Source organism: Bufo bufo, chromosome 4 (assembly GCF_905171765.1).
Source record: "Bufo bufo chromosome 4, aBufBuf1.1, whole genome shotgun sequence".
Taxonomy (NCBI): domain Eukaryota; kingdom Metazoa; phylum Chordata; class Amphibia; order Anura; family Bufonidae; genus Bufo; species Bufo bufo.
In genome coordinates, this window is record NC_053392.1 from 587,134,898 (window position 1) to 587,158,580 (window position 23,683).

Consider the following 23,683-nt stretch of genomic DNA (forward strand, 5'->3'; position numbering starts at 1 on the left):
AGACTGTACACAGGGTGTGCGCTGGGGGGAAACTACTACTCCCAACATGTCCACTTCACTGCACCAGCCCTAGGTGTGAGGGAGGTGAAGAACCCCCTGCCACCCCCTTTATCCTGGCCAGTACTACTGCTCCCATCCTCTGCATATTGCACCTGGATTGCTGAACATATAGGGGGTCATTTATCAAACTGGTGTAAAGTAGAACTGGCTTAGTTGCCCATAGCAACCAATCAGATTCCACCTTTCATTTTCCAAAGGAGCTATAAAAAATTAAAGGAGGAATCTGATTGGTTGCTATCAGCAACTAAGCTGGTTCTACTTTACACCAGTTTGATAAATGACCGCCATAATTTGTGCAGTCTCCTTTTAATGTTAGACTCATGCACTTCTCCTGTGGGGGCGCTGTAGCAAAAATGACTGCCGGGTTTTCCCACAGATAACAACTGATTACTGGGGGCTCAGCAGGGGGACACTTTGTTCTCAGTTTTTATTAAGACATACTTCTATGAAGTAGGGATTTTTTAAAGTGAACAATCCCTTTAGGGTCCATTCACACATCCATAGTGTATTGCGGCCGGCACCCCCATAGAACTGCCTATTCTTGTCAACAATTGCGGCCAAGAATAGGACATGTTCTATTTTTTTCCGGAGCCCGCGAAACGGAAGATCGGTGTGCTGTCCGCATCCATTCCTGCCCCATGGAGAATGAATGGGTCCGCGCCCGTTCTGCAAGGACGTGTGAATGGAGCCTTAAGGTGCCTTTCTGCAGCACTTCAAAGGGTTGCCCCAATTGGACACTTATAGCATATCCTGAGAAAATGTCCAATAAGTGCAGATCCTACCTCTGGGACCCACTCCGGTTTTAAGAATGGGGCCCCGTAGTGCTCCGCAGGCCATGCATGTACTGCTCTCACACCTATGGGACTGAAAACAGCACGGTTACTCTCACACGGCCCGCCGTCTCTCCATTTCTGGGGCACCCCACGCAAGATAGAAAGTGGAACCCACACCTGCTGGACAACCACTTTAAGATAACGGTCTATCTGTGAATTTACAGTGACATTCACCATAGGGCGTATTGACTAAAACTGTCCACTAGTTTTGCATAGTATAAATGTCGCGGTCGTAAATTTCAGTTTGCAGTACACGGGCAGCGCAAGATGTGACAAAATTATGTCTCTTAAAGGGATTCTCCGGGAATTTAGAAAATGAAAATACTTAAAAATATAACTTTATAATAAATATATTCCCAAATATTTTTCGTTATTCATTCATCATCAGGGGAAACAAAATGGCTGTTGTCCTGTTAGTACACACAAAACCTGTCCTAATCACACAGGAGGACAAGTTACTTCACAGCCCTGAGCTAAAGAGCTGCCTCATCCTCCTCTCTTCCGTACTGGTCAGGGATTATGATCCCGAATACAGCTGATAACGTTTTTAGCTGAATCTCTGTAGGAATGGAGTTCATGAGGAGACATGAAGTACAGAGAGGACAGACTGTGGTCAGTGGCGTACATAGAGAAGTAAGGGCTCTATAGCAAGGATCAAACCAGGCCCTCCACAAAGGACAGAAGGGTTTCTGCCTAAACCCCTATCAATGATCGTTGGGCTATTTTTTCCACAGCCTCATTTTCTAAAAGTTGTTCCTTTAGAGGGTAGAGTCCTGACCAAGTTTTCACCCCCAGTAGAAGAGGGGATGATCCCAACTGGGCCCCCTCTTGCCCTGGGCCCCATAGCAGTCGCATGGTCTGCCGCTATGGAGGTTAGGCCCCTGACTGTGGTCATGGAGACTGCATGTAATAGCTGCTGCTCATTATCCACACCCTCCTCTCTGTGTTTCCTCGTGACCTCCATTCTTAGGCCTCCTGCACACGACCGAAGGTGTCCTGTTGCCGTATTGCGGACCGCATTGGCGGATCCGCAAGACACAGGCGCCGTTCCGTGTGCATTCCGCATCACGGATGCGGACCCATTCACTTCAATGGGTCCGCAAATCCGAAGATGCGGAATCGTGTGGAACGGAAGCACGAAACGGAGCCCTACGGAAGCACTACGGAGTGCTTCCGTGGGGTTTCGTCCCGTACTTCCGTTCCGCAAAAAGATAGAACATGTCCTATCTTTTTGCGAAACGGCCGGATCGCGGACCCATTAAAGTGAATGGGTCCACGATCCGCTGCGGCTGCCCCACAGTCGGTGTTCGTGCATTGCGTTCGTGTGCAGGAGGCCTTACAGAGATTCAGCTGAAGATCTTAGCTTGATACTGACGAGCAGAGAGGAGGATGAGGCAGCTCTTCACCTCAGTGTTGTGAAGTAACTTGTCCTGTTGTGTGATTAGGACAGGTTGTGTGTGTACTATTAGGACAGTGGCCATTTTATTTCTCATAATGATCGTTCCCTAGACAAAATGAACCATTATAACTAATGAAATGTATTTGGGAATATATTTATAATAAAGTCATATTTAGGTATTTTCATTTTCTTAATTCCCGGAGAACCCCTTTAAAAAGGGCTCATGCACACGGCTGTTGCCCGGCCGTATTGTGGCCCGCATACAGCAGGTCCGCAATACACGGGTACCGGCCGTGTGCACCCCGCATCACTGATGCGGACCCATTCACTTGAATGGGTCCGCAATCCAGGAGATGTGGTACGGAATGGAGGCATGGATTGGAAGCCCACGAAAGCTCTACGGAGTGCTTCCATGGGTTTTCTGTCCGTGCCTCCGCACCACAAAAAAGTAGTTTATGCACTACTTTTTCGGATGCGGATCGCAGACCCCATTCAAGTGAATGGGTCCGCGATCTGCATACAGTGGCCCCACGGTCGGTGCCCATGCACTACGGACCGCAATTTGTGGTCTGCAGCACAGGCCCGGCCGGCACACGTTCGTGTGCATGAAGCCTAAATTTGGAGGATTTTACTCTGGCAGGCCTGTTACTAAGACTGGCGTATGAAATGGCTGTATTTTTTAGCGAATGCGGCCCTTAATCTTTAGAAACAGATTTTTTTTTAGGTCAAATATGCTCACATATAGTAACATAGTATATAAGGCCGAAAAAAGACATCTGTCCATCCAGTTCGGCCTGTTATCCTGCAAGTTGATCCAGAGGAAGGCAAAAAAAAAAATAACTGTGAGGTAGAAGCCAATTTTCCCCACTTAGGCCTCATGCACATGACCGTTGTGTGCATCCGTGGCCGTTGTGCCGTTTTCCGTTTTTTTCGCGGACCCATTGACTTTCAATGGGTCCGTGGAAAAATCGGAAAATGCCCCGTTTTTCAGCCGCATCCATGATCCGTGTTTCCTGTCCGTCCAAAAAATTTGACCTGTCCTATTTTTTTGATGGACAACGGTTGACGGACCCATTCAAGTCAATGGGTCCGTGAAAGAACACGGATGCACACAAGATTGGCATCCGCCTCCGTGATCCGTGGCCGTAGGTTACTTTCATACAGACGGATCCGAAGATCCGTCTGCATAAAAGCTTTTTCAGAGATGAGTTTTCACTTCGTCAAAACTCATATCCGACAGTATATTCTAACACAGAGGCGTTCCCATAGTGATGGGGACGCTTCTAGTTAGAATATACTACGACCTGTGTACATGACTGCCCCCTGCTGCCTGGCAGCACCCGATCTCTTACAGGAGGCTGTGATCCGCACAATTAACCCCTCAGGTGCTGCACCTGAGGGGTTAATTGTGCATATCATAGCCCCCTATAAGAGATCAGGGGCTGCCAGGCAGCAGACCCCCCTCCCTCCCCAGTTTTAATTTCATTGGTGGCCAGTGCGCCCCCCCCGGCGCAGGGGGCTCCCTCTATTGTAATATCCTTAGTGGCCAGTGTGCGCCCTCCCCTCTATTGTATTAATATCATTGGTGGCCAGTGTGCGGCCCCCCGGACCCCCCCTCCCTCTATTGTATTATCATTGGTGGCCAGTGTGCGCCCCCCCCGCCCCCCCTCTATTGTATTAATATCATTGGTGGCCAGTGTGCAGCCTGCCCTCCCCCCCCCCCCGATCATTGGTGGCAGCGGAGAGTTCCGATCGGAGTCCCAATTTAATCGCTCTGGGGCTCCGATCGGTAACCATGGCAACCAGGACGCTACTGCAGGCCTGGTTGCCATGGTTACTTAGCGATATTACAATATTATAAGCATCATACTTACCTGCTGCGCTGTCTGTGACCGGCCGGGAGCTCCTCCTACTGGTAAGTGAAAGATCATTAAGCAATGCGCCGCACAGACCTGTCACTTACCAGTAGGAGGAGCTCCCGGCCGGTCACAGACAGCACAGCAGGTAAGTATGATGCTTCTAATATTGTAATATTGCTAAGTAACCATGGCAACCAGGCCTGCAGTAGCGTCCTGGTTGCCATGGTTACCGATCGGAGCCCCAGCGATTAAACTGGGACTCCGATCGGAACTCTCCGCTGCTACCAATGATCGGGCGCGGGGGGGGGGGGAACAGGGGAGGCCGCACACTGGCCACCAATGATATTACAATAGAGGGAGGGGGGCTGACGGAGGCCGCACACTGGCCACCAATGATATTACAATAGAGGGGGGGAGGGGGGCCGACGGAGGCCGCACACTGGCCACCAATGATATTACAATAAAGGGAGGGAGGGGGGCCGACGGAGGCCGCACACGGGCCACCAATGATATTACAATACAGGGGGGGCAGGGGGGGGCCGCACACTGGCCACCAATGATATTCAAACTGGGGAGGGAGACCCCCTGCTGCCTGGCAGCCCTTGATCTCTTATAGGGGGCTATGATACGCACAATTAACACCTTCAGGTGCGGCACCTGAAGGGTTAATTGTGCTGATCACAGCCCCCTGTAAAAGATCGGGTGCTGCCAGGCAGCAGGGGGCAGTCATGTACACAGTTCGTAGTATATTCTAGCTAGAAGCGTCCCTATCACTATAAGAACGCCTCTGTGTTAGAATATACTGTCGGATCTGAGTTTCACGATGTAACTCAAATTCGATGGTATATTCTAACATAGAGGCGTTCCCATGGTGATGGGGACGCTTCAAGTTAAAATATACCATCGGATTGGAGAAAACTCCGATCCGATGGTATATTAACTCCTGACTTTACATTGAAAGTCAATGGGGGACGGATCCGTTTGAAATTGCACCATATTGTGTCAACGTCAAACGGATCCGTCCCCATTGACTTGCATTGTAATTCAGGACGGATCCGTTTGGCTCCGCACGGCCAGGCGGACACCAAAACGACTGTTTTTTCATGTCCGTGGATCCTCCAAAAATCAAGGAAGACCCACGGACGAAAAAATGGTCACGGATCACGGACCAACGGAACCCCGTTTTGTGGACCGTGAAAAAATACGGTCGTGTGCATGAGGCCTTAAAAGGAAACAAATTCCTCCCGACTCCATTCAGGCATCAGAATAACTCTCTGGATCAACGACCCCTCTTGAACTCTTTTAGTGAACTCACCATCACCACCTCCTCAGGCAGAGAGTTCCATAGTCTCACTGCTCTTACCGTAAAGAATTCTCTTCTATGTTTGTGTACAAACCTTCTTTCCTCCAGAAGCAGAGGATGTCCCCTCGTCACAGTCACAGTCCTGGGATAAATAGATGATGGGAGAGATCTCTGTACTGACCCCTGATATATTTATACATATTAATTAGATCTCCCCTCAGTCGTCTTTTTTCTAAAGTGAATAACCCTAATTTTGATAATCTTTCAGGGTACGGTAGTTGCCCCATTCCAGTTATTACTTTAGTTGCCCTCCTTTGAACCCTCTCCAGCTCTGCTATGTCTGCCTTGTTCACAGAAGCCCAGAACTGTACACAGTACTCCATGTGTGGTCTGACCAGTGATTTGTAAAGTGGTAGGACTATGTTCTCATCACGGGCATCTATGCCTCTTTTGATGCAACCCATTATCTTATTGGCCTTGGCAGCAGCTACCTATCTAAGGGCTCTTTCACACTTGCGTTGTCCGGATCCGTCGTGTACTCTATTTGCCGGAATTACACGCCGGATCCGGAAAAACGCGTAAGAACGCATAATTTTTTCTTTCCGGATGCGTCTTTCCGACTTTTTTGGTAAGAGACTGATCCGGAAATCCTGAAGCCAACATCAACGTTTTTTTTCCGAATCCGTCGTACGGATCCGGTATGGGGCCGGATCCGTACGACGGATCCGGAAAAAAAACTTTGATATTGGCTTCAGGATTTCTGGATCAGTCTCTTTTCGCGCCAGCCAAGCCCTTCCTAATTCCTGCCGCAGACGCAACTTCCGGATCCGTTGTTGCGTCGTAACAACTGAAGATGTTAGGACGGATCCGGAATAATACATTTCAATGGTCTATTATTCCAGATCCGTCGATGCAGCAAGTGTTCAGGATTTTTGACCGGAGCAAAAAGCGCAGCATGCTGCAGTATTTTCTCCGGCCAAAAAACGTTCTGAACTGAAGACATCCTGATGCATCCTGAACGGATTTCTCTCTATTCAGAATGCATGGGGATAATCCTGATCAGGATTTTTCCGGCATAGAGCCCCGACGACAGAACTCTATGCTGGAAAACAAAAGCGCAAGTGTGAAAGAGCCCTAAAAAAATATATATAAATAATTCAATGGGCGTCCTTACATTTTTCCATGACTCTTTATTATGAGGAAAACGTTGCAGTGAAAGCAGTCGCCCAGGTTTGGAAAAAATGTGGTTGCTTTCTTCCAGCGGCGACACGTGTCCAGAGGGAGCCCCACTGAAGTCAATGTGACCAAGCTGCAGTACCACGTGCAGCCTGTGAACAGGTGTGGCACTGTTACTCGAAGAAGTCAGCCATGTTTTTCTACTCCTGTACAACCTCATGCTCACGGCCAATCCACTTCCCTAATCAAACTCTCCTGTTTAACCCCTGCCGTGCTAGGCCAAAAGAGTGAAAGCCTCTAAAAAATAAAATAAAAAATAAAAATCCTTTTACCCCACCTACAACCCCCCTAGAGAATTAGAAAATCAATTCAGCATATGGGACTAGTTAAGCAGATTAATAGCTAGGTGTATCTGGACTGTGAAAAATGTGCACTAAATTATTTTGGCCGGACGAGTTTAGCGACGTTGAGTCACCCTGTTTTTTTCTCTAAATCATAAATAGGTTTTATGTGAAAAAATGGTGGAGATGTAACCTGTATTTCATCTTTTACATGCGATAAAGTCCAAGGTTTGGACCTGTCAAGGACTAATACCACTATCATTTGCTATTGCGAAATGACCACATTTTTCATCCCTGCGGCTCGAGCGCCGGCGCTTAAGTGCAGGAATCACCACACGGAGAGCACTTCCACATGTCATAGGCTGTTTGTTAAGGTCACATATAAAGAAGCCGTAAATGTAATGACTTTAGGAAAAAAACATAGCATAGCACAATTTCCCAGACTCCTTCCCCCATCATCAATGGAGATTTACTGCTTATTGGCTGATACCAGTTTATTAATTTCTTATATGATGTGGGTGAGACCATAAGGTTGAGTCCATTAGATGCTCAGTGATAAGACATTGAATTTATGCTGTGCAAATCTTGTAGGTTTTGGCCATAGTTCTTGCTGCTTAAAGGGTATGTTGACCCTTGAACTCCAATGGTCAGTGTTACAAAGTGGATGTGGATCCTCTGTGCCACTTGAACAGATTAGACTTGGGGCTGCTCCTATGGGCATCATCTAAATGACACCCATGGTTTTCAACCTTTAACCTTCCTTATAGATGGATCTGGACTTCGCTGCAGAGGAATCACCAGGTTCCTATGTTTGGAGCACTCTCTTTTCAAGTGAGAGAAAATCAGGCAGATGTCAGGTCAGGCAGCGATGGATAAAATCCGGGAAACAGGCAGAAGTCTTTACATGGTCAGTCAAACATGGAAACATAACACCTTTGCAGGACATTAGCAGACTAGAACTTATTGCTCCTGCAGGAGAAGGTGCTTTAAGTACCCTAGGGTGGTCAGCCATTTACTGGTGCGTGCCCATTGTCCCATTAAGAGCAGGAGGGACTATACGCACACCCTACGGGCAGAAGCAAGCTATATCCTGAAAGGAGAAGTGGAGCTATTTCTTCAACAGGACTGCCGGGAGAAAGGGATGAGCCGCCGGTGAGTCTAAGAAGCTGGGGAGCAGGTGAGCAAAGTGCCTGCCATCTCCAGGAGCATGACGACAATGGGCATAGGTCACTGCTATAACAGTCAGTAGACATGTTCTGTAATATTTTCATAATTGCCCAAGCAATAATCCTTAAAGGGTTTTTCCATTAGCTATATTTATCCACAGGATAGGTGATAAGTTTGATTGCTATGGATTTGATCAATGGAACCCCCAACAATCGCAAGAATGGGGGTCCTGAGCCTCAATGGACCAGCAGTGCGCATGACCGGCCACTAGTGTTGAGCGAGCATGCTCGGCCGAACTACTGTTCGGCTTGAGCATCGCTATGCTCGGCACATCACAGTGTTCGGCCGAATACTGCGGGTGCTCGAGTACAATTTAATACAATGAAAGCCAATGGGAGACCTGAGCATCAAACCAGGCACCCCCTGCTCTGAAGAAGAGAGGGTGTCTGGTTCACAAAAAAAGGTTAGAAATTGATGGAAACACCATCAAAATGGTTTGGAAACAGCATTAGTAGGATGGTCGGATGCATCTTGGACTCCCAATTTCTATGACATACAATAGACAACCACACAAAGGCTATATGCCAAAAGCCAGGTATGTGCAAGCCAACAATCTATCCATGAGACAGATACAGTCAGCACACCTTACAATGGTAGCCTTGTGCACTATGAGACATTCAAAACTAGCTCTCATTTGATTGAAAGCCAGTTAGCCTCAAAGTTGCTTGCTTGGATGGCTTGGGTGGACCTGCTCACCTAGAGCAATATCATTAGGGTGACAAAAAGTTTTCTGATTGTCCTAACATAATATTCAATAACCTTTCTATACAGTTTTGTCATGTAAACTCATTTGCATAAACATGGGCATATGGGAAAGACATGCAAATGAGCAAAACCTGCCTTGTTTTTCAGCTGAAAAACCATTTGCATGGAAAATTCGCAATAAAAATTTGCGATTCGGCCAGATGTTTGGCCAGAGCACACGAGCACTTTGGTGCGCGATCAACACTACCAGCCACCATTCACTTAGATGAGACTGATAGATGAGTGCCGTAATGAGAAGTCCCATAGAAGTGAATGATGTGGTGATCACTAGAGATGAGCAAATTCAACACAAATTTTTGAAAATTCTGAATGCATCCGAATTCGATTTTTTTTGTGATTTGATTAAATTTGAGAGAGAGGGAGAGATATTAATTAAAAACAAAGAAAAAAGTGAGAGACTAGAGAGAAAGGAGACGTTAGATCTGGAATCAGCAACCTCTGGCACTCCAGCTGTGGTGAAACTTCTATTCCAATCATGCACACTTGCTTGTCTGTACTTAGAACTCCCATAGAAATGAATGGAGCATGCTGGGAGTTATAGTTTCCCAATAGCTGGAGTGCCAAAGGTTGCTGATCCCTGCGTTAGAGTGTCCTAAACTAATTTTCAGGCCAGTTGGAGCACTTTCCATTCAGGTAGAATCGATTCGGACCTGGATCAAATCAGTCAACTGATTCGGACAAATCAAACCAGAATTGAATTTTTAGCAATTTGCTCATCTCTAGCAGTCTCTATTGGTTACTCATGACCCCTCAGGACCCCCGTTCTCATTATCATAGGAGTTTCAAAGGTTAGACCCCAAACAATTATACATTTATCACAGCAGGCGTAAGTGCTCCATTCTTTGCGAATCCCTTGGCCCCATGTATAACACTGTGTGCCAAGTCAGTTGAGCTCATGATTATACAATGGAATTTAAGAAACGGTCCAGTCAGTCACAAGTAACACTGTGTCAAGTAGGGTTGACCGTCCCCAGGAACTGACAACCCAAATGGTCGGAATCTAGACTGTCCAGAAATTTCTGGACGGTTAGCAACCCTGCTTGCAGGATCTGGAGGCATTTGGGAATGGGGCAATAGCACCAGAATGACAGGACAGTGGTCAAGTGAGTGTTTTATTTATAACTGGGGTTATCTACTCCTAGGCTGAACAACCCCTTTAATTCTAGTAACGGAGGGTATGAGTCATACCAAAGAGAGTCAGAATACCAAAGAGAGATTCCCTGTGTCATGCTCCACCCCCCTCAGGAACATAATGTATCAGTTTTGCCTTTAATTCTAAAAAGCATATAAACCAGAATGTAGCGACAATTCTGCACTTGTTTCCATTATTCCTCCTCCACGACATGCACAAGGTGAAGCTTATATAGAGCTCAAATAAAAGAGGACCATAGACACCAACAAGAGTTCAGATCAATCACACTAGTGCCACTTTGTAGAAGTATAACAGCTCCAATCACTAATAAAATATAGTGCAAGGTCTTAAAATGAATGCCTTTACCCAAAAGTTTAATAAATTCCATAGCTGTAAACACAGTAAAAAAAAAAAAATAAATAAATAAATTTGTGACTTACCATTAATTTGACTGGTATCTAGAAATACTGATCGGGTTGTAGATTTTCTTGGATTCTTCTCGGGTTTTGCTGTCAAAATGTAGTTTTCAATGATTCCTCTTATCCCAATAGGTCTTTCCCAGGTCACCACTACACTAAATCCACTAAGGTGGAGAACTTCTAGAAGAATCTTTCCACTGGGTGGAACTATAAAATACAAAAAAATATGTTGATGTTATATTCTAGAGGTGATCTTCAGTACCACGCACAACCCATCATCAGGTGTTTTTGAAATTAAGCAGCCATGTTTTTTTTCCAATCCTGCCTAACCCCTCTAAGGCTACTTTCACACTGGTGTTTCTGGGTCCGCTTGTGAGATCCGTTTCAGGGCTCTCACAAACGGCCTAAAACGGATCAGTTTAGCCCCAATGCATTCTGAATGGATAAGGATCTGTTCAGAATCACAGGTCTTGCCATCAGGGGCCGACATACCGCCTGTGCAGCCGATGCACAGGAGGCAAGTGCAGGAGGGGGACTCTTTTTACCGGCGGCAGGGGGAGATGAATACTGACACACATGGGGGGCACTATGGAGGAGGAGCACTATGGGGGCCCAATTTTAAATACTGACACACATGGGGGCACTATGGAGGGGGGAGTACTATTGGGGCCCTATTTTATGTACTGGCACACATGGGGGGCACTATGGAGGGGGAGGAGCACTATGGGGGCCCTATCTTATTTACTGGCACACATGGGGGGCACTATGGAGGGGAAGGAGCACAATGGGGGGCCCTATCTTAGTTACTGGCACACATGGGGGGCACTATGGAGGGGAGGAGCATTATGAGGGGCCCTATCTTAGTTACTGGCACACATGGGGGCCCTATCTTGTATACTGGCACACATGGGGGGCACTATGGATGGGGAGGAGCAATATGGGGATTCTATCTTATATACTGGCACACATGGGGGCCTCTAACGAGGGGGAGGAGCACTATGGGGGCCCTATCTTATATACTGGCACACATGGGGGGCACTATGGAGGGGGAGAAGCACTATGAGGACCCTATCTTATATACTGGCACACATGGGGGCACTATGCAGAAGGGGAGAGAGGAGCACTATGGAGGCATCTTCTTTGGCTCTATCTTATATACTGGCAGACATGGGGGCACTATGGAGGGGGAGGAGCACTATGGTGGCTCTATTTTATATACTAGCACACATGGGGGCACTATGGAGAAGCGGGGGAGCACTATGGGGGCATCTACTGGTGACCCTATCTTATATACTGGCACACATGGGGGCCACTATAGAGAATGGGGGAATAGGAGCCCTATTGGGGTCATTGTATAGGTGCATTATACTGGCACACATTATGGGGGCATTTTATACTGGCACATTGTCAGGCACCATGGGGACAAGGGGAGGCAAACTTTTGGTGCACGATATAGAAGTATTTTATACTGGCGCAAATTATAGGGCACTATGGGGACCTTGGCTCAACTGGGGACACTAAGAGGGTTTTTTGGGCACACTTTATGAGGGTACTATGGGGACATTGGCTCTACAGGGGGCACTAAGAGGAGGTATTTGTTATACTGCCACACAACAGGGCATTTTTATGTACTGGTGCACATTATAAGGGGGCATTTTTCTACTGTTACACATTATAAAGAGAATTATTACTACCGGGGGCTTTATTGTGGGCTTTATTACAGTTGAGGGACTATAAGGAACTTGAATACTAGTATCAGCACTATGGGAGCATTATTACTACTACGCAGGGGCATTGCTAGGTTGAAACATTCGGGGCCTGGGCCCCTGATGTTTTTCCCAGGCCACGAATGTCCTGCCTGCCAGCTAGATACAACCATATTGCCGTCCTCAGGACAGCAATACAATTGAATCTAATGCACTGGAAGATCTGAAAGACCTGTGGTGACATCACAGGTCATGTGGCCAGTAAAACAAGCAGTGGTTGAGAAGGACCTGGAATGATGTCACTATCATGTGACCAGTGCAGGAGAGGAGGGCAGTGAAGAGGAGAAGTCCTGGGGAAAGAAGCTGTGGTGAGGTCTGCTACATGAGGAGAGGTAAGTGAAGGGGGAGGAAGAGCAATGGTGGGAGTTGTGGTTATTTAACTGGGACTGTATGTTAGGGCTGAAGGGAGGGATGTTATTTACATGGAACTGTGTGTTGGAGGTGGCTGAGGGAGGGAGTGATGTTACATGGAACTGAATGTTGGAGGGGGCTGGGGCAGGGTGATGTTATTTACATGGGACTGTATGTTGAAGGCGGCTGTGGGAGGGGATTATGTTATTTACAAGAGACTGTATGTTCGAGGCAGCTGTGGGTGGGAGTGATGTTATTTACATGGGACTGTATGTCAAAGGGGGCTGGGGGAGGCAGTGATGATATTTACATGGCACTGTATGTTGATGGCGGCTGTGGGAGGGAGTGATGTTATTTACATGGGACTGTATATTGAAGGTGGCTGGTGGGGGAGAATGATGCTATTTACATGGGACTGAATGCTGAGGGGGTGATGTTTACATGGGATTGCATGTTGGAGGTGGCTGGGGAGGGGGAGATATTATTTTCTTGGGGCTGTATGTTGAAGGCAGCTGGGGAGGAGGTGATATTATTTACATGGGACTGTATTTTGTAGGAGGCTGTAGATAGAGAGGGGTGTCATTTACATGGGACTGTACATTGGAGGGGGCTGGAGAGATGGTGTGATGTTATTTACATGGGACTCTATGGCGGAGGGAGGGAAATAGTGTTATTTACATGGGACTGTATGTTGGAGGGGCTGAAGGGAGGGGAGTAATGTTATTTACATAGGACTGTATTTTGGAGGGGGCAGGAAAGATAGTGTGATATTATTTACATAGGACTGTATAGTGGAGGGAGGAATATAACTACAGGAGGCATTATAAATATTGGGGGCACCTCAGGGTGAGCATTATAACAGTAGGGGGTGATATAAATACTAGAGGCACTGTAGGGGTATTATAAATCCAGGGGACATTATAGGCGTTCTTATTACTACTGGGGGCTCTATAGGAGGGACTTATAAATCCAAATTATTTCTACTAAGAACACTATTCGGGGCCTGTAGAGAGCTCTATTACCACTGGGGAAACAATAGGGGGCATTATTTTTACTGGGGGCTCTGTGGGGGCATTAATAATACTGGAGGGCTCTTCTACTAATGGGGGCACTCTTGGGGAGCGTTATCACGGTTGGGTGCACTTGATGCAAGTGTTTCCATGAGGTGAGTGGGAACATTTCTCCAAGTGGTGAAGACGGCCGCACGAAGGCCATCTACTGTCTCGAACTGTTGTCCATTTTTGTAAACCTCCCTTGCCATGCATCCCCAAAGGTTCTCAATTGGATTTAGGTCAGGGGAACACGCAGGATGGGCCAAAATAGTGATGTTATTCTCCTGGAAGAAGTCACTTGTCCTGCGGGCATTGTGTACTGTAGCGTTGTCCTGTTGAAAAACCCAGTCGTTACCACACAGACGAGGGCCCTCAGTCATGAGGAATGCTCTCTGCAACATCTGGACATAGCCAGCGGCGGTTTGACGCCACCTGCACTTCCTGAAGCTCCATTGTTCCACTGAAGGAAAAAGCACCCCAGACCATTATGGCGCCCCCTCCACTGTGGCGCGTAGAAAACATCTCAGGTGGGATCTGCTTGTCATGCCAGTAACGTTGGAAACCATCAGGACCATCAAGGTTAAATTGTTTCTCATCAGAGAATAAAACTTTCTTCCACCTTTGAATGTCCCATGTTTGGTGCTCTCTTGCAAAGTCCAAACGAGCAGTTCTGTGGCGTTCAAAGAGATGAGGTCTTTGAAGACGTTTTTTTGTTTTTGAAGCCCTTCAGTCTCAGATGCCGTCTGATGGTTATGGGGCTGCAGTCAGCACCAGTAAGGGCCTTAATTTGGGTTGAGGATCGTCCAGTGTCTTGACGGACAGCCAATTGGATCCTCCGGCTCAGTGCTGATGAATTTTTTTTGGGTCTTCCAGTTGACTTTTTTTGTTCCATAACCCTCAGGATCATTTAAGAAATTCCAAATGACTGTCTTGCTGCGTCCCACCTCAGCAGTGATGGCGCGCTGTGAGAGACCCTGCTTATGCAGTTCAACAGCACAACCACGTTCAAAAAGGGAGAGTTTTTTTGCCTTTGCCATCACAACGTGTGACTACCTGACAGAAAATGACAACGAATCCACATCTTTGCACAGATTAGGCCTTTTAAAGGCATGTGGTCCTAAAATTTTGATCAGCTGAAAAACAGCCTGTTTCAGTTTATTTGTTGTTTTCATTAAATTGAATGCTCAAAAAATGTTTTGTCTCACTCCCATTTCTTCTTGTTGCACGTTGAAGCTCTACTTGGAACCTTGTTAAGATCCAGCCATGCTAAATATGATTTTTTGCCATTTTTCAAGTGGTCTTAAACTTTTGATCAGGACTGCATTTGGGGGTATTGGAGAGCACAGAGAGCAGCAGGATAACACTTTGAGGACTCCAGGTTGGGGGATGATGATAGAAATGTGAGAAACTTAAGATTTCTGGGTGTCACATTCTGCAGAGACGAGGCGCAGCTGAAAGAAGTCTGGACCGAGTGGAGAAGATGATGACAGAGAAGATCTACATCGGAAGAGACATCACCTGGAGGCCCTGGATGTGACAGGTATGTGCTGCTGTATAGCAAGTGCAGCAAAATGCGATGTGTGAGGCGGGGGGGTCGACTTAGAGAACTGGGCCATATGTATTGGGGCTTGGGCCCCGTATCTTTTGAGACCCTAGCAATGCACCTGCTGCTATGTGTTGTCTGGTAGATAATTATTTTTCTTTGGGGAGGACTGTTACTTTAGTGGTCACCCTGGCACGGTATCAGCTTAGCACAAGTATTTTTGGGGAATATTATGTTTACACTATTAGTGTCAGGGACACTGTTTACTGGGCGCAGTTATTTTTTAGGACACTGTGTGCCAATAACTATTGAAGGGGAACTATCTGTGCGTAACTTGTATAGGGAGCACAGCAGGCACAATATTAGAGGTGGCAGGATGAGATGTTCAGAAGGTGGAAGGATGATGGAAAACTAGGAAATAGAGGTGGGAAAAATCAATTTTTTTCCGAATCCGAATAGGTTCTCAAATCTATCGAATCTTTCGAATCTCGAATCCTACGAATCCTGTACATAAGGCTACTTTCACACTTGCGTTCGGGGTTCCGCTTGTGAGTTCCGTTTGAAGGCTCTCACAAGCGGCCCCGAACAGATCCGTACGGCCCCAATGCATTCTGAGTGGATGCGGATCCGCTCAGAATGCATCAGTTTGGCACCGTTTGGCCTCCGTTCCGCTCAGCAGGCGGACACCCAAACGCAGCTTGCAGCGTTTTTCGTGTCCGCCTGGCCGTGCGAAGCCAAACGGATCCGTCCAGACTTACAATGCAAGTCAATGGGGACGGATCTGTTTCACGTTGACACAATATGGTGCAATTGCAAACGGATCCGTCCCCCGTTGACTTTCAATGTAAAGTCAGGAGTCCCTATTAATATACCATCAGATCGGAGTTTTCTCCAATCCGATGGTATATTTTAACTTGAAGCGTCCCCATCACCATGGGAACGCCTCTATGTTAGAATATACCATCGGATTTGAGTTAGATCGTGAAACTCAGATCCGACAGTATATTCTAACACAGAGGCGTTCCCATGGTGATGGGGACGCTTCAAGTTAAAATATACTAAAAGAACTGTGTACATGGCTGCCCCCTGCTGCCTGGCAGGTGCTGCCAGGCAGCAGGGGGCAGACCCTCCCCCCCTCCCCTGTATTTAACTCATTGGTGGCCAGTGCGGCCGACCCCCCCTCCCTCCCCTATATTTAACTCATTGGTGGCCAGTGCGGCCGGCCGGGAGGGAGGGAGGGGGGGCCGGCCGCACTGGCCACCAATGAGTTAAAAACAGGGGGGAAGAGAGGGAGGGCCGGCCGCACTGGCCACCAATGAGTTAAAAACAGGGGGGGGGGGGGGGGGGGCCGGCCGCACTGGCCACCAATGAGTTAAATACAGGGGAGGGAGAGACAGTGGTGTATCTTGGTTTTATGCTGCCCTAGGCGACACTAAACTCGGGCACCCCCCCTAATATAAATTTGACCCACCCCTTCCTGTCATGGCCAAACCCCTTCCTTTGTAAACCCCACCCCTTCCTCTTTAGGCTCCACCCTTTCCTGTTTTGCATAACAATATTAAGGAATTTATTGCGATAACGATATATATCGCGATAAATACCCGTTTAAAAGAAAAAAAACACAAGGAGACATTATACTGTATGGAGGCAGCCTCAAGGAGACGTTATACTGTATGGGGCAGCCTCAAGGAGACGTTATACTGTATGGGGCAGCCTCAAGGAGACGTTATACTGTATGGGGAAGCCTCAGGGAGACGTTATACTGTATAGGGCAGCCTCAAGGAGACGTTATACTGTATGGGGCACTGGGGCAGCCACAAGGAGACGTTATACTGTATGGGGGGCGGGGGCAGCCACAAGGAGACACTAAACTATGGGGGATTGGGGGCTGCCCGGCTGCCACAAGCAAATAGTGCACTGTGTCTGTGTCATAAATAAAGGTGGGATGTCACATGTCAGACTGTCTATGGTGACAGTCTGTATGGGGCAGCCTCAAGGAGAGGCCAGGGCCACTATAGACAGTCTGACATGTGAAATCCCACCTTTATTTATGTCTCACTCTCACTGTGCACGTGCACTATTTGCTTTTTAACTCTCTTGTCTCACTCACTCCTGTTTGTTCCTCTGCCTGGACCTGGACACTCCTCGCAGGGTAGGTAGGCCAGGAGTCAGGCAAAGTGGCCAACTGTGTGAGGAGGGAGCCGGTCAACCGTCTGGGCAGACTTTTCCCGGCTGGCTGTTGCTGCCGCTTGTGTTGTGAATATTCTGACCCACTGCGCATGCGCAAATAAGACGACTCGGCGCAGGCGCAGTAGGAGACGGAATTTTCTGCTACTACGGCTCCTACTGCGCTTCTGGCATGCGCACTGGGCCAGAATATTCTGCTACGGGGCCTGCGCCGACAAACCCCCAGCAGAGCCAGTCAGGAGCGGAGGGAAGAGACGCACCTCCCACGTCACTACTGGAAAGGACGTGGGTAGCAAGGCCGGGTAGGTAAAAATTCCGGAAACACCTGGGGTCGGGAGGAGGAGGGAGGAGGAGGAGGAGGGAGGAGGAGGAGGTAAGTGGTAAGTCACTCCTTCACTATGCGGCGCCGGCGATGCTGCCGCTCGCAGCGGCATAGTGAAGGATCGGATCGATCGGAAGTATTTGTGTACATTAACTAACTAGACAAACAAGGCATTTTGCCGCCCCATTGGCAAGGGCCGCCCCAGGCAAATGCCTTGTTTGCCTCGCGATAGATACGCCTCTGGGGAGGGAGGGGGGGGGTCTGCCCCCTGCTGCCTGGCAGCACCTGCCAGGCAGCAGGGGGCAGTCATGTACACAGTTCTTTTAGTATATTCTAACTTGAAGCGTCCCCATCACCATGGGAACGCCTCTGTGTTAGAATATACTGTCGGATCTGAGTTTTCACGAAGTGAAAAATCATATCTGAAAAAAACTGTTGTGCAGACGGATCCGTTCTGAACGGAGGCAAGCGTTTGCATTATAGGAGCGGATCCGTCTGTACAGACACCAGACGGATCCGCTCCTAACGCAAGTGTGAAAGTAGCCTAAGAATTGTGTGAACGGTGTAAAAAACAAAGTGATCCAAACACTTATGGGGGGGGGGATCTGTGGGTGACACTGCTATGGGGGGGGGATCTGTGGATGGCACTGTTATGGGGGGATCTGTGGATGGCACTGTTATGGGGGGGATCTGTGGATGGCATTGTTATGGGGGATCTCTGGATGGCACTGTTATGTGGGATCTCTGGATGGCACTGTTATGGGGGATCTCTGGATGGCACTGTTATGGGGGATCTCTGGATGGCACTGTTATGGGGGATCTCTGGATGGCACTGTTATGGGGATCTCTGGATGGCACTGTGATATGGGGGGGGGGGGGATCTGTGGATGACACATATATAGCATCTTATGCTATGTGCCATCCACAGATCCCCCCCATAACAGTGTCACTGCAGTTTGAATGACTCCCAACACAGGGGCTGGGGGCCGGCATCTGGACTAGGAATGACAGCGGGGACCTTTGCAGTCCCTGTATTCTAATGCACCGGCCACTGTAGTATAATCTTATCTAACCTGCATTGTTAAGATATAATAATTATGTGTAATCCATCTGTATTACTTACAACATTAAGTTCCGTAGCAGAGAGGAGGGAGGAGGCAGGCCGGGAGGACGGGCGGGTGGTGCGTCACTCACTACATCACGCGCACGTGCCGCCTGCTTCGTTCATAAAGTGGGCGGCGCATGACGTAGTGATTGACGCGCCGCCTGCCCGCCCGCCCTCCCGGCCTGCCTCCTCTCTGCTACGGAACTTAATGTTGTAAGTATTACAGATGGATTGCACATAATTATTATATCTTAACAATGCAGGTTAGATAAGATTATACTACAGCGGGGCCGGTGCATTAGAATACAGGGACTGCACCGGTCCCTGCTGTCATTCCTAATCCAGATGCCGGCCCCCAGCCCCTCCTCCCTCTGTCGATAGACCCGCCCACCGCGCTGTGCGGCATGGCGGCAGCCATGTATCATTAGGTTATATCGCGTCGCGGGATTCGTCGGATTCTAATTTTACTAAATTAGGTCAGGATTCGAGTCCACGAATCCCTCGAATCCAACAAGATTCTACGGATTTGTGGATTCGACGGATTCGTCTTCCCACCTCTACTAGGAAACTAAGATGTCTGTCTGTCAAACTCTACAGAGAGAAGAGATGGCTGAAAAAAATAATCATGGTGGACTGATCTGAAAGGAGAAGATGAGGAAAGCGAACATCTACATCAAAGGAGACATCACTGGATGTAAGAGGTACAGTGCTGCCCAAAATTATTCATACCCCTGGCAAATTTTGACTTAGTTACTTTTATTCAACCAGCAAGTAATTTTTTGACGGGAAATGACATAGGTGTCTCCCAAAAGATAATAAGACGATGTACAAGAGACATTATTGTGGAAAAAAAACATTTCTCAGCTTTTATTTACATTTGAGCAAAAAGTGTCCAGTCCAAAATTATTCATACCCTTCTCAATAATCAACAGAAAAGCCTTTATTGGCTATCACAGCAATCAAACGCTTCCTATAATTGCAGACCAGCTTTTTGCATGTCTCCACAGGTATTTTTGCCCATTCATCTTTAGCAATGAGCTCCAAATCTCTCAAGTTTGAGGGTCTTCTTGCCATCACCCTGATCTTTAGCTCTCTCCACAGATTCTCAATTGGAGAAAAACGTTAATGTTGTTGTCTGCTAACCATTTCTTCACCACTTTTGCTGTGTGTTTTGGGTCATTGTCATGCTGAAATGTCCACTGGTGCCCAAGGCCAAGTTTCTGTGCAGACTGCCTGATGTTGTCGTTGAGAATCCTCATGTATTGCTCTTTTTTCATGGTGCCGTTTACTGTGATTAGGTTCCCTGGTCCATTTGCTGAAAAACACCCCCAAAGCATTAGGTTCCCACCACCATGTTTGACAGTGGGGATGGTGTTCTTTGGGTTGAAGTCTTCTCCTTTTTTACGCCAACTGGACACTTTTTGCTCAAATGTAAATAAAAGCTGAAAAAAAAATTTTCCCCACAATAATGCCTCTTGTACATCGTCTTATTATCTTTTGGGAGACACCTATGTCATTTCCCGTAAAAAAAATTACTTGCTGGTTGAATAAAAATAACTTTAAGTCAAAATTTGCCAGGGGTATGAATATGAATAATTATGGGCAGCACTGTATGTGGACCTGTATTAGGCTACCTTTACATCTGAGTTAGTGATTCAGGCAGGCTCTTCCAACAGAGAACGGCCTGCCAGAATGCTCTAGGACTGCTGGATGTAGACAGAATGCCCGCCGGCCCCATTAACTATAACAGGGTACGGCAGAGATCCTGGCACAATCTGGCAAAAATTCTGAGAATCAGCGGGACACAAACCGCTGCATGCCTGAGTTTGTGTCTTGCATTCTCTGCCAGATCAGGTGGCCGGAGCGTAGTGCTGCAGGTGTGAAAGTTGCCTTAACCTGTATGTTTTGTATTGCTATAAGTAATGTTAGGACAGAATAGGTTATGTTGATAATTTGGCTTGGGGGGGCCGCCCCTGCTTTCCATGCCTGCCACACTCGTACCATACACTGCCCCCAACATGTTAGCTAGGCAGAGTGAGCCCCACCAAATATTTCAAAGCATGTTGGGATTGGTTAGAAAATAGGAAGTTCTGCATGTAAGCATCCTGCCAGGATGAAATGATGCCGTGAACAAGGGCATAAAAACCACGTAGTTGGGGCAAAAACATGCAATGTACCTGGTGAACTCCTTTAACGTAGGTGTTAGAGGTTCTGTATATCTGTCAACAAGCTGTTACAATTAAACCATCCAAGAGAAATATAGCAAATTATATTCAAGGACTAGGCATCAATATACCTACCTGCTGCTTTTGAACGACCTCGACTCCAAGAGCTAGTTCCTGACCCTCCATCATTTGAAGCACTCACGCGATACAAATATTCTGTAAAATTACAAGTATACATACAGATATTATATCAATGTGAAGTTTTGACATATTTTTTTCTTGTAGAAGAACTTCAAAGTTCACCATGTTGTGTGGACTATAATCAGTTACTGCTACAGTGTACACTTCATAGGAAGAGGTCTCTTATGATTCTGTAATAAAACACTAAAAATAAAAACTAAATGTCTCCACTGATTTTTCTAAATTTTGACCTCTGGTCTGCTGTGGATCAAATACTGTAGTAAATGAAAGAGGACATTTCACCTCACCTCTGTTTAAGCAAATATTTGCATCTGCTGCAAGACCTAGTGGAGCGGAGCAGAGAATGGGGGTATTAGTGGCTCTGGCTGGCAATGCTCGCACCAAGCTCCCCTTGGGTCAGGACAGTGACAGGAGGGAGCGCCCTTTCTACTCTTGGGGCACACCCTGATGTTGTGGTCCTGCCTGATGGTAGTTGGGATGCTCTTGGTGTTATGTATGGTTACAAGGCAGGAGATGTAGGTGCAGTGGCCAAGTAACGCTGCTGGAGTCAGTAACCAGGCCAGTTGTTAAAAATAGATAAGTCTGGTCTTTACTAAAGTGCAGAATGGGAGTTGTAGTACATCCAACGGTATGTAACAGTTACAACAATTCACAGTGCAAATCTTCCCATATAGCAATGTATGAATACAAGTAAGGATGGGAGTTGCAGTACTCCTTCCCTTTATCCTTCCAAAGTCTCTCTCTGCAGAATCTAAGGCTGGCAAAAAGTTCTTTTGAATCTTATCTGTAATTCCCACGTGAAGGGTACAGGATTAAAGGGGTTACCTGGGAACTTGTATTGATGAACTATCCTCTGCATACGGCAGGTCATCAATATCAGATTGGGGAGGATCCAACAACCAGGGCCCGCCGATCAGTTGTTAGAAGAGACCGACACTCCGTGAGTGCATCAGCCTCTTCCTAGGCTAGTGATGTCACCATACTTCGGTTAGATGGCCTAATATCAAGTCAATGGGACTGAGCAGCAATACCAAGCACAGCTGCTACACAAAGTATGGCTCTGTGCTTGGACCGCTGCCAGGAGTCCACTGTGCTCACTAGAGCTCCTGAGAGCATGGCGGCTCCCTACAACTGATCGGCAGGAGTGCCAGGACTCATACCCTACGCCGATGTGATAATGAGGACCTATCCTGAGGGTAGGTCATCATTATCAATTCCTGGATAACCCCTTTAAGATATGGCTGGATAGGTCATCGTCGACATGTGGAAGGGTGTTTTAGCAATCCTCCTCTTAGTGCAGTAAAGTCTATCAGTATTAAACAGTGAATACCTTACTGACTGATTCCAGTGCTCGGCCACACAGATTCTGTTCCTTTTTGGGTCATTGTTTCTCTCTCTCTATGGAGTACTGTAAAGTAGCGATGGCTTTCTTGATGCAAAGGAGTGAGCACATGTAGCATCTCTCACTTCAGCTAATACTAGAATGAACTAAGGCAGACATACAGTACAGGGATTGTTAACCCTGACTTATCTATACAAAATCATACAAGGCAGTATAATATATTACCTACAGTAAGTCCATCTCCTAGCTTCCTGCAAGGGATTGCTAACCCTGGCTTATCCATACAAAATGATACTGGGTAGTATAATATATTAAAATATTAAAAAACATTTAAATAGCAAGAACAATTTTGCAATTGCCCAATTCTGGGGTAAAGCACACAGATTTAAGCAGACAGCAGGGCCTATAAATTGCCCTAAAATCTGGGTGACTCTGAGACAAAAAAAAAATTTCTACGACTGATAACAAAAAACCTGCTACACCATAACTACTTTACGTTCTATAGGCTTCAGTTTCACAGTACGTTTTGTACATAAAAAACGATTTTGGAAATAAATCAAGTGTAAATGTCATTATGTGAGACATAATACTAACATGTCACATAGAATAATACACTGCTTTAAAAGATGACAATAATAATTAGAAGAACGGAAGGTAAGAAGCACAGGAAAGAAGCCATCATCCAAGCATCCCAAAAGCAAAGATGGACCTCTATGTCTCATTTTACAGGGAAAGGCTCCTTCATGTCACTCATTTGCTGACATTACTTAGGTCCTACTTCAATCAAGAATTCTCAGATAAAAAATAATCAGGGCAATGTTTCTTTTACTGATTGTCCTTCAAAAAGAATCTCTGGTAAGGTCTCCTCCAGTCCGATCCTTCCAACGCCCCCTCCAAACTCCGGGGCCGGTGATTTATCATGCACTTCTGTGTCATATCCATTGTCACATGGAGCAGAACAGATTTGTCTCATTTCGCTAGATACTTAAAGAAACATTTATTTTTCTTAGGAGTACACCAATTTTAGGCTGTGTTAAACAGGAGCTGCCCCCTCTCCTGACATGTCTGTATAGTGACTACTTGCCTCTGGAGCTTCTATTCTTATGACTCTGTATTGAACCATTCTCGGTTCAAA

General features: G+C 46.9%; 1 protein-coding gene across 1 annotated transcript in view; it reads right to left on the bottom strand.

Moving 5' to 3' along the window:
- Window positions 1–23,683, bottom strand: part of USH2A (usherin) — a 1,179,609-nt gene that overhangs the window by 591,197 nt on the left and 564,729 nt on the right. Inside the window, exons 28-29 of the mRNA XM_040430191.1 lie at window positions 21,141–21,221; window positions 10,536–10,721 (exon numbers count right to left, since the gene is read on the bottom strand). Of these exons, the coding sequence (XP_040286125.1) occupies window positions 10,536–10,721; window positions 21,141–21,221 (267 nt within the window). The remainder of the gene's footprint in view (window positions 1–10,535; window positions 10,722–21,140; window positions 21,222–23,683) is intronic.